Source organism: Impatiens glandulifera, chromosome 1 (genome assembly GCF_907164915.1).
Source record: "Impatiens glandulifera chromosome 1, dImpGla2.1, whole genome shotgun sequence".
NCBI lineage: Eukaryota > Viridiplantae > Streptophyta > Magnoliopsida > Ericales > Balsaminaceae > Impatiens > Impatiens glandulifera.
Genome location: NC_061862.1, coordinates 127,574,668 through 127,586,650, shown reverse-complemented (window position 1 = coordinate 127,586,650; position 11,983 = coordinate 127,574,668). Strand labels below are relative to the sequence as shown.

Genomic DNA, 11,983 nt, shown 5'->3' with positions numbered 1-11,983 from the left:
GATTCAAGTTGGAGTAGCCCCAGGTAATTTTTCATCCTGGCTCCGCCCCTGACTGAAACTATCACCAGAAAAGTATGGCATGCAAATACAATGGAAGCAATGATAATTAAGATACTTTGATTACCAAGAAAATATTCAAAAACATTAAATTTATCCTTATGACTAATTCACTGTTTAAAATCTTGAGCTTGGAAGCAAATGAAAATTTTGAGCTACTCACAAATAGAATAAGAAATCTAAACATTGAAAAATTTAAGTCCAATATATATAACCATGTTTAATATTTTTATTCGAGATAAATAAAATCTCTGAAGTAGAGACTAGAGATAACAATGGGTCAAGGAATATATGTACAATCCCCGCTTCATTTTACTTCATATATATTTTTAACTACCATTTCCACTCCGTTTGTTTTCGAAAAATCCTCGCAGACACCATTATACTATATTCTTTAAAAAGAAATTAAAGTTTTTTTTCGTAAAATTATATAAACATTTTTTTAATATTATATATAGTGTAATATATAATAAATTTATATTATTATGAATAAATAAATAAATTAATTAAACTCTTATAAAATATGAAAAATAAATATAGTGATAATGTTATATATTTAATGTTTATTAGTGTTAGAGACAGAATAAGGGTGAGGTATGAGTGAAGTCAGGAGGAGACACAAATACTATCTCGTCCCATCTCCGGTTAACTACCGATTAAACCGATAAAAAATTATTCATAACGAAACCATATCGAAAATCGTATAACGAATTATAATCCCTAATTGGAACATGATTCAACCTCACCAACTCTCACATAAACAAGAAATACTAGGAGAAAAAAAAAGGGTCAATTGGACAAACTCAAAAATTCCTATATTGGCATCATATCTTTTTTCTGTTTTTTAAATTTCTTTCCTTTTATTTCATTTAGGAAAAAAACAATTTATTTAGGTATCAACATAATTCAACTTGGGAAAATACACATCATTATGTAGGGTACTAGGCTACGAAAATAGGAAAAGGGAATTCGAGGGTTTAAACGTGGAATCAATCAAGACTGAAGAAGAAGAAGAAATCTCTCAACTTTACAATGGTTTCCTTGTCCACCTGGTTCCGTTACGTAGCTAACAAGCTCGAATACTCCGTTTCCATCACATCCAAGGTATCTCTTCCTCTATTTTCTTCTTCTTCTCGATATTTCTCTCTTGGCGTGTGTGTATCTGTTTTCACCACTACTGTCTATGCTGGTTCATTTATCTTATGCTATCGCAAAACTATTTAGTACTTCGTGTCAATATATTACAGTTAGGAGCTTTCTTACATTATTGGTTTTATTGATCATCTTCCTGAACATATGTTGCGAATTGATGATTTCAAGAACTTTCTAATTAATTTGTTGGGAAAATGTGTTGTTTTTGCTGTCAACATTAGGCAAGATAGATAGCAGTTGTGGGAAGTTTATCCATCTTATGAAAAATTGAATCTTTTGGTTTGTAACCCATATAAGTTCCTCTTTTATGTGTCTAAATTGGCCATTCTTTTGCATTGTAGTGGATTTGTCTTGTTTTTGAAGATACTCTTATCTATTCTGATATAGCTTTGCTATGTTGTTTTGATTTCTCACCCCTTCTCTGTTTTTCATCTATTGATCAGGTCAATTCTTCCCTTTTAACCCCAATTCTATAAGCCATCTATCTTAATTCTTATCCTTTTTTATTCTAATACGTGTTTTACACGTAACACAATCATAGTTCATTGACTATTAGATCTTCTCAAGGGCATAAACCAACTTTGATTTTGATTGTATCTTATATTTGTACCTACATTGCCTTTGTGAAAATATAATCACAATCTTGCACCCCATATGCCTTAGCCCTTCCGGATCACCATCCAATCAAAACCAACAATATTGCAAAAAAACTCGATAGGTCTACGATTCCTAACTTATTTGATTTCTATGGAGGTAAGCTATGAATATATGACCACAGATTGTATTAATTCCTCATTCTTCTCATTCTTTGCATATAGCCAGCTGATAAAAAATATTAGGATTTTTACCCCAAAATCTGATTTGAAGTCTGCAACAAGCCGTAATAGCTATCCAAACTTGGTTTCAGGTTTCATAAGAATTACTCATATGAAGCCACAGAACCCTGAATAATAATCAATTGACTAGATAAATCTATTGGATTTAAAAATGGTCCAAGAATACTTCGTTTACAATGCGACCCATTGTATTTTTCCTTTGAACATTCTCCCACTTCATAGATGTTAGAAATTCCCTAGACTGCTGCAGCACTGGCTGTCACAAAGCATTATCCCTGTCTATCTCCCTGTGTTTATTAGACCAGCCACCATCGGGTCCATCACCAACCTACTTTCCATTGTATGCGCTTCTCCTCATATTTAGATTGAGAGGTAAAATTAAGACCATTTAAAAAGCTTAAAGGTGCATTTAGCCATTTACAAAAACCTCATTTTGTTTTTTCTCATTGATAGTATCTTCTTTGACCACCTCACCTCTAATTGTTGTTTCCTTCATCTATGCGAATTCTTTATGCTTTCCTCTTGATCTTTTGACCCGTTTTGATTCAAATTTGAACTTTAAATTGACCACATGAACTTCTCTCCCTCTTCTTTTTATTGCTAATCAACTTCCATGTTTTCATTTCCGGTTGCCATGACAAAACTCCTTTGGTTTGGGCTCTCGCCCTTCGTACTCTGTCCCTATCAAAGTATGATCTCTTGTGTGCATCTTGTTGGGGATTCCGAAACGTGTAGGTCCGAGAGCTCTGCCTACTGCAACTCCTGTGGCCATTTGAATAAATATTCCTCCTCCACCTTTTGTTTGTCAAGGCATGAACCAATAACATTCTAGAACCACCATCTACCATCAGAACTGTAATTCTTTGTGCACCACCCTATTTAAAAAAGTCACCTTGTCCCAAGTATATTCCTTTATGATCCATTCTTAGGAGCACTACAACCACTAGTCTCCATTGAACCAATGAAACCGAATTCATTTTCATCTTCAACCACCAACATCTCGCCAAGCCAAGCCAGTGTCTTCACAATTTTGAATAACCATAGATGGATTTTTTGTTGAATTCCCAAATCATTTCTTTTGAAAAAAAAAAAATTCACTAAATCCACAGTAAACCCGAAGATCACATTTCCCATGGTAGAAAATGGTAAAATTTTTAAAAAAATCTATATTTGATCATAAAATTAAATAAACGAGATTTGATGTGGATATGTGGTCCCTTTGTCATAATCAACAGTTCATTTCCATCCAAATGGACCAAATAATTGTGATGAACAAAGCAATTCTAACTATTTTCTCTTTGCAAGGTACTCCAACAGAGACCATCCTTCAAAGAAATTACTAAATTTACTCAGATTGTTGTTTCCATCAGGCATTAAGAGTAGCCAACTCCCAAACATTCATCTCTTCATGAGACTGCAAAATAGGTGCAAAAGGTCCTCATTTGAATTGCATAAAGAGTATCAACATGCCAAAGAGACCCCCTTTATGTTTAATCTTTGTCTCCACATTTGGAGCTCCTTGAAAAATCGACCAACAAAAGAAAGACGCTTTTGGCGATACTCTATGTTGCACGGATACGGGTATCGGATACGGCAATACGGCAAATTTTGAAAATATAGGATACGATACGTTTAGGATACACATATTATTAAAAATTTTAAAAATAAAATATATATAATATTTATATAAATTTAATATTGAAATAAATAAAGATAGGCGAGGCTGTCGATCGTGGGCGGTAGCTGTCGATGACGCCGGTGGTTGCAGCTGGGCTGTCGATGTTGCCGGTGGTTTAACAGATAGGCAAGAGAGAGACTAAGGTAGTAAGTTACAGCAGTAAGATGAGATAGGGAAATATTAGGTTAGTGTTTATAATATGCACCAGATGTCTGAATTGGACCTATAATATGCTTCAGACCCCCAAGTGGAGTCCCTTTGTTGTTTTTCTAAACGTGCCACAACATTCACCAGGGCAACAAGGTTAGACAAGAAATCATAATATTAAGAGATGCTTTATTTTCAACAAATAGAATGATTTTTAATCAATGGATACCTTCTTCCATATTTGGTTTAACGACTCTATGTTTTTGGTTGTTTCAGGACAAGCAATTGTCTCCCAACAAATGTTGAAACATCTCTGCCTTCCATACTCCTCACTTTCACCTCCTGCCTCGCATAAACATAAGTATCTAGCAGACCCGTATCACTGTTTTGTAGCATGTCCATAGTTCATGCCGAAGAAACCTTAGTATGAGACCATCCAGATTCTATAAAGATTTTTTTTTATTATAAGAATTATTAGGATATATATCCACATATATATATTATAACATTCTTCATTTACATCCAAATCATAAGTGAACTAGCCTTCTTATTGAATGCTCCTACTTTGATTTTCTTGTATTATTTATTGCTGGAGCTGGGTGGATTTTTCATCAGGTGCTTGAAGACTAAACGAAAGCACAAGAAACTATTGCTATAAATAGTGTTTCTCTTGAGTGCTTTGTTCAAGGATTTAATTTGGTTCTTATACAAAATTGACTGAAATGCATACAGTGGTTGCAGGCCTTGTGCTCACTTGGACTACGTGATGAGAATATGTTGAATTCTTTGGATATTTCAAGTTCTTGTCTCTTTATGACCTCAAATTTTGTGGATTTAATTTATATTCTCACTTGATTCTACTGATCTATGATGGTAATATTAAATGCTGGAACCAGATTTCTGAATGATTTCCTGAACTGATTATCTTATTTTGTTCACACAGGGCTACAGGCAGGGCCAAATTGCCAAAACTGAGTATGGTGATTCGATATGGAAAAATTTATTACAAGGAAGGTTGACATACCTGCACTGGAACAAAGGGGGAGAGGAAATGACACCCACAATTACAGAGCAGGGGGCAACACTTTTGGTCCGAAAAATACCAATCCCAAATCCAACGTAAAATCCTAATGTTACCCAACTGGAATAAAATGACTTCTTTATTTTCCCTGTTATTGCTGAAAGCTTATATGCCATAAGAATGTCCCTTTGCGGTTGCATTGAACTTCCCTCGTATCTTTTTTCAAATTTGACTTAGGTGGCCTGTAAGAGTCCTATTTTCAGAAACATATCTAGGAGTAGATGAGCATGATAATAAGCTTAGGCTGTACTGTTGTGTTTGGTAGGTCAAATAAAAAATGTGCCACTTCCACTGTCCTAGAACACTTGAGCTTGTTTGAAATAAAAATGAACCTTGTTCGATGAAAAAAAGTTGATTATTTGGGTTAAATGCCTTAAATATTCTTTGTATTTAATATTTTAAAATATTATAAAAAATAAAGTAAGTGTGTTTTAGTATTTTAGTTAACGATTTGATTAATGAAGTGATTGATGATGAGAGAAGGGGTTATTTGGATTCATCAAACAAGCCCTTAGTGCACGCTATTATTCTTTCTCTTGGGGTTTTAGGCATGGACAAAGCTTCATACTTAGCTTCTTCTATGAATCTATTCTAAGTGATGCCACTGTTGATATCTTTTTTATTCCACAGCTTCTTTCCTTTCATTATTCCATCTCTCTAATTGATCACAATGACAAATGTGACAGGCATGTTTTTGTGGGGGATGTTGTGCTGTTAAGGGATCCAGACAAATCTGATAACTTTCTTGTTCGAAGGTTGGCTGCCATTGAAGGGAATGAAATGGTATCTACAGATGAAAAAGATGAGCCATTTGTATTGGAAAAAGATGAGTGTTGGGTGTTGTCTGATAATGAAGCGTTAAAGCCAAAGGTATTCAGTCAATTGTTGTGACATTTCCTCTCTCTTCTTAGAGCCTCTCATATACATACTGTTCTTGCTAAACCAGTTTAAACTACTCTGTTTGCAAATCTATCATTCAAGACTCCTGATCATTGTTAATGGTTTTGCCCAAATTGATCATTCAGTTGAGCGTTATTTGGTTTGTCTAGGAATGCCTAGAATGGGATTAGGAGCTTGTTTGATGAAAAAGTTATTTGAGTTTAATGACAAAAATATCCAGAGTATTTATCTTTTAAAACATTATGAAAGAAGTAAGGTAATGTGGTAGTTTGGTTAATATTTGAATGATTTAATTGATGATGAGATATGACGGCAAGAAAATGTCTTCCGAGATACCCTATTCATCCTAAGAAAATGTTCTCTTTCACATTCATTTGTTTTTATGTTTTCCCTTGTTTGCAGGAAGCCAGGGACAGTCGAACATATGGTCCTATGTCTGTGACCGACATTGTTGGTAGAGTAGTGTATTGCTTGAGAACAGCTGTGGATCATGGTCCAGTGGAGAACAGGTGAGATAATAATATATATACTAACAGATGTTATGTTAATTTACGCATACACTTGCAAGAAACGGGGGAATTCATACATTATTGAGCTTAGTTATATACGTCTTTCCTCCAGTCTATTTGGCATGCGAAGGGATTTGCCTGTGATGGAAGTCGAGCTTGATGTTGATTTGATGTCTAGGAATCAAAAGGAACAATTGTGATAGTTATGCTGAAACAATATCTTCGGACAAATTCAATTGGTTTGTATGCTCAAGAACTGCTCTACCAGAAAAACAACAAGAAGAGAAATGGGGTAATAAAAAAAATTGAGTGATGTTAAAATTAACACTCAAAATGTCAATGTTTTCTATTCTACTACTAGATTATTGTTTGCCCCCTGTTTAGGAGACCCAATTTCAATTCTCTTACTGGATTTTGTCTTTTGATATTTTTTTCAACATTTGATGGGTATGAAAAAAAGACTTGGAGTATGAGAAATGTGTCATGGATCAGTTAGTTAAGTAAATCGATTTTAATGTAAGTTACTCTTTTATTAGAAATATATTGGCTTAGTAAACCGAACCGAAAACAATCGAATAGTTTGGTTGGTTTTGGTTCGATCATAGTTAACAAAATTTAAAAATATACATTCAGTTACTTTTTATTTGTTTTCAAAAGTATATATAGCTGATATTTGTTTTTCAAATAAAATTACAGTTATTACTATTTAGCAGTAAGTTTTTTATAAAGTATAAAATTGAAACCGACTTTTAGAGATTTTCTCAATATTTTAGTCTTGCAGTTTCTCTATTTTGATTTTCAAAAGTCCCACAAATTCTGTTATTTTATTTTGATTTTCACAAAAGTCTCACAAATTCTGTTAGTACTAAACTCAATACTAAAAGTGGGACTTTTGTGAAAATCAAAATAAACTAACAGAGTTTGTAAGATTTTTTTCAAGCATGGTAGTGAACTGGTTAAACTCTATTTGGGGTTATTTGAATTATATTTAGATTATGAATCACAAATATTGTTTGATGAAAATTTGATTACTGGATTAAATTTTTATAATATATTTTTTATATTTAATATTTTAAGTTTTATTAAAAAAATAGGAATTATTTGATATTTTGATTAATAAACAAATAGACAATGAATGCATTTGAAATTATATATTTCATAATTAATATATATATATATATATAACTATTTTTACAATATTTAAAACTGATTATACTGGTGATAATGATTGCTATAAAATATTAATTTAAAAAAATAATAATTACTTAGATTTTTTTATATATAATATAATATGATTCTTATTTTCAACCTGTTTTAAACAAATAGGAGATTGGACCTTAGTGTGATTTAATAAAAAAAAATATAAGATTAAAAATAATATATATATAAATTTTGATCACATAAGTCACCAACCAAGTTAGTTATCATTTATAATTTAAATTTAACCAAATGATATAAACATATAACAGTTTACCTTCCACATTAATTTTTATATATATTTTTATAATGTTAAAGGTTGAGGATTCTTTTTGGCGTGAATGTTAGTATTGAAAATATATACTTTTGTTAAATGTATTTTATATTTGTATTTTAGAGATAGTATGATTCCTAATTTTATTTCTAAATTTTTGTGCATATTAAAATTAAGTCAAGAAAGAGGAGAGGATAGTGAAAAATATTTTAAAATAAAAGATTTATGTGACTTTTTAGTGTGAGTTGTAATTTATTTTAAATGGTTAGTTATATCAAATATATACATAAAAAAAATTATAAATATAAAACCAATAATTTAAAGTGATCTAATGATTCAAGTATTCACAATATGTTACGATTATGATGACTAAGGTTTAAATCCCAATAGTGCAAATTTAAAATAGTGATAAAAATTTATATGATTGATTAATCGGAGTGAATTAAGTGCAAAATGCTTGAAATGAGGTTAATAAATTGGTAATGAGAGATCGATTGAGGGATATGTGATATGGTTAAATATATAAATAAAATTGTTGGTTGGTGTATAATACTCGAAATGAGAGATATATGATGGTTAAAAAAAAGTGCCCAATGTGAGCGTAGAGAATGTTGTCTATGATTTGACAAGTTAGATGTGAACAAAATGTCCAAAGTGAGGGTACCTCAAGAGGTCAAAATTACGAGTTAGTTGGTGCATAATGTCAAAATGAGAAAAGGTGATGGTCAATTATATGACGAGTTGGTTAGTGCATAATATTCAGAGTGAGGATAGATAATGGTCGATATAACTTATTGATTGTGTTTAATGTTCAAAATAAGAGTAGGTGATGATCAATAATAACAACTCGATTGGACATAATGCCCCTTAGGATAGGAGGTCGGTAATGTCGAGTCGCTTGAGCAAAAATAACTTTTCATCTTGAAATCGGTTATCGTAACACATGCCATATGACATCATGTTATTAATTTTTCTTCCTCTTTATTTTGTTATTCAAAGTTTTATTATTTACTTATTTTCAAATCTACATTATAGTTGCAATAACAAGATATTTAAATGTCTCTTTAATGGTTTCTCTTATTTGAGAAGAATTCAAATATAATTTCTTTATATATAATGATAAACATTATAAATAAAACATTGGACAAGATTTAAGACTTCCTCAAATAAAGATATTTAAGGTAATTAATACTATCAAATTATTACTATTTAGCATATTATTACTATTTAGCATGGGTAAAAAAAAAAATTATAAATACAAACTCTTTTCAAATTATCAAAAATATTATTTTTCATACGACAATATTTTAAACAATATGTTACTTGAAAATTGAGATTTCAATTATGTTAATGTATATAGTTACCAAACATAATATATATAAATAATAAATTTATTAAGAAAATTTTGTAATGTCAATGTGTAATTATCACCTAGTTTATTTCCTTAATTGTATATCATATCTTATTTAGATTTACTAGAAATCTTTTAAGAGTCTTAGAGAGTCTTTTCCAATCATCTGTTTCGGTTGTCTTCGATTCTCTTGCAATCAGGTATATTTATAAACAAATTTCTAGTTTATTTCCTTAATTGTATATTATTAATTTTATGCAGGATTAGGGTCTGAATATAATACAATCCTTATAATTAAGTTGGAATTATAAGTATATCCTAATAAAGGACTTTTAAGAAAAGTGGCATAAGGTAGTCATGTCTCACGCTGATAGTTTTATAGTAGAGATTGTCCGTTTGACGAACGTGCGAGTCATAGTGTCCAGGCCCTTTCCCGTGCGTAAATAAGCATCAAACCATAAAGAATTTATGTAAAAGCCAAAAATTAACCATGCATAGAGCTTACAAAATATAATTCAAACAATGAGACAAATTAGGTGACGACTTTAAATTGGTTTGATTTTTACTTTCGAGTCGCCACCTAATTTGTCTCTATCAGAAATTAAGAATGATTTTTATTTTTAAGCTCTAAAGCATGTTTAGTTTTTGGTTTTATATTTTATAAAAATTCTTTATCGTTCGGTGCTTATTTACGTGCGGAAAAGACATCATCGATATGGCCCCCCCTTCCAATGGGACTATTTTTCAAGACATTACTATTTATACCATGTATTTTTTAAGATGTCTATTTTAAGATATACTTTTAATTCCAACTTAATTATAAGGATGGTATCATATTCAGCCCTAATCATGTATATAAAATTAATGGTACACAATTAAGGAAATAAACCAGAAATTTGTTTATAAATATAAATGATTGCAAAAGGGTTGTATATGACCGAAATAGATGATTAGACTCTTTAGAAGCTTTCTAGTAAACCTGAAATGGGCTTAGAACTTTTGTCCGATGGCAAAAATCTCCCTAAGCCTTTTATCTCTTTTTTTTGTTATCAACTCTCCCTTCCAAAAAATTTTCATGTCTATTTTCTTTTTCCCCTCATTTCTTTTCTCTCTTTTACATGTTCTCATTATTTTTCTTCTTTTTGCCTATATTTTTCCTTTTTAAACGACCTTATAAGACTATTTATACAAGTCCTAAACTTTATTTTCTATAAGGAAACAAACACAATATAAAATCTCAATCAAATATATATTTTTATATTATTATTATCATTATTATTATTATTATTTATATACTTTTCCTTATTATTTCAAATCTCAATTATTATTCATATAAAATTTGATATAATCTATTTTATAAATAATATTATTAAATTATAATAATATTAAAATAATATTTTGAAATTTTAAATTCAAAATAAATCAAAAATAGATTAAAGGATAAATTAAGGATTAATTATTATGATAATTAAATTCTAATTAAAAAAATTAAATAAAAATTCAAAAATAATTTGAGTTTAAAATATTGTATTTATTTTACTCAAATTAAAGTTAAGAAGAGATTGAAATTATTTAATTATGATTTTAAACATAAATTATGACTTAAAATAATTAAATAAATATTCAAAAATACCCATAAAAGATATAATCTTGAAAAAATGGGTTACCTAAAAAGATATTTTATTTATTTTCCTTATTATTTTGAATCTCAATTATTATTTATTTATTCAATCATTCATAGTTATTTATTTCTTTTGGGTTTTATTTATTTATTATCCTACATTTAATCAACTCAGTATCCGATTGATACAATATCGTTTTTCATATTACTTATTTATTTTAAATCTTGTGCAATGAGCCCTTATATATTTTTTTATAAAATTTTATGTCTTGAGATTATTTAATGTTATAAATTCGGGTGTACAAATTAAGTATCTACATCTAAAAAGCAACCAGGTTTTAAAATAGCATTGACTAAGAGAACTGACTCTGCGAAACATTGGATTGCAATGAAAAATTCCAAACATACTTCTCAATAACCACAAATGTTTTGGTGAATTTAAACGACTTGTTGACGAATCAAATTCTTGACAATCAAACTGAATTAAGATAACTCGACGGATAGATTTAAGGGGAAATGAAAGAATTCGGGAGACGATACTTATGCAACTAAAGTATTTGAGAGTTTTATTGAGTTATTTTCTTTTTCACTTGTACCATTCTTCTTAGGTTAGTTTGTTTTAAAATTTTGATACATTTTGTTGGATATATATATATATATATATATATATATATATATATATATATATATAAAAGATTTGTTGCTGAGGTATTAGAATATTTAGGATACTATTAACTCAAATACAATAATGAACTACTAGGAAGAACTCGGTTAGATTGTTTTTGTTGGGTTGCATTTACACTATTTACATTCATTTTTTTACCTTTGTTATTCTATTTAAATCCAATTATAATTTTGGTTAAATTTTTTTAGTAATATGTAAATTTATTAAGGAGAATGTCCATAATTAACTTAGAAATTTATTATTACATCATTTTGAAAAACTAAAAACAACTATGTAATAAATTGCAATGTCACCCTAAATTAAAATAGTATATATATATATATATATATATATATATATATATATATAATAAGTTTTATAATTATTATAAAATAGATATAAGGCCGGTTCAGGAGTAAGCCCGACAATCACAGTGTTAGAGCAAACCACCCAGGACAGCTCATTTAATAAAATAAAATAATAAAATTAGTTAAAATTATTATTATTTTTTTTAGT

General features: G+C 29.7%; 1 protein-coding gene across 1 annotated transcript; it reads left to right on the top strand.

Moving 5' to 3' along the window:
* The first annotated feature begins 994 nt into the window (after positions 1-994).
* On the top strand, positions 995-6,880 carry LOC124927973. The gene is made up of 5 exons (XM_047468489.1): positions 995-1,161; positions 4,814-4,989; positions 5,638-5,821; positions 6,254-6,360; positions 6,473-6,880. Exons 1-5 carry the CDS (start codon positions 1,090-1,092, stop codon positions 6,558-6,560), a joined length of 627 nt encoding a protein of 208 aa, XP_047324445.1. The 5' UTR covers positions 995-1,089; the 3' UTR covers positions 6,561-6,880.
* The last annotated feature ends 5,103 nt before the right edge of the window (positions 6,881-11,983 follow it).

What these genes read in the sequence shown, in the direction of transcription:
- LOC124927973 (XM_047468489.1), top strand. Translation starts at nt 1,090, where the DNA reads ATGGTTTCCTTGTCCACCTGGTTCCGTTACGTAGCTAACAAGCTCGAA. An exon ending in ATGAAGCGTTAAAGCCAAAG is followed by an intron (nt 5,822 to 6,253) that starts GTATTCAGTCAA and finishes CCTTGTTTGCAG; the next exon opens with GAAGCCAGGGACAGTCGAAC. An exon ending in CATGGTCCAGTGGAGAACAG is followed by an intron (nt 6,361 to 6,472) that starts GTGAGATAATAA and finishes TCTTTCCTCCAG; the next exon opens with TCTATTTGGCATGCGAAGGG.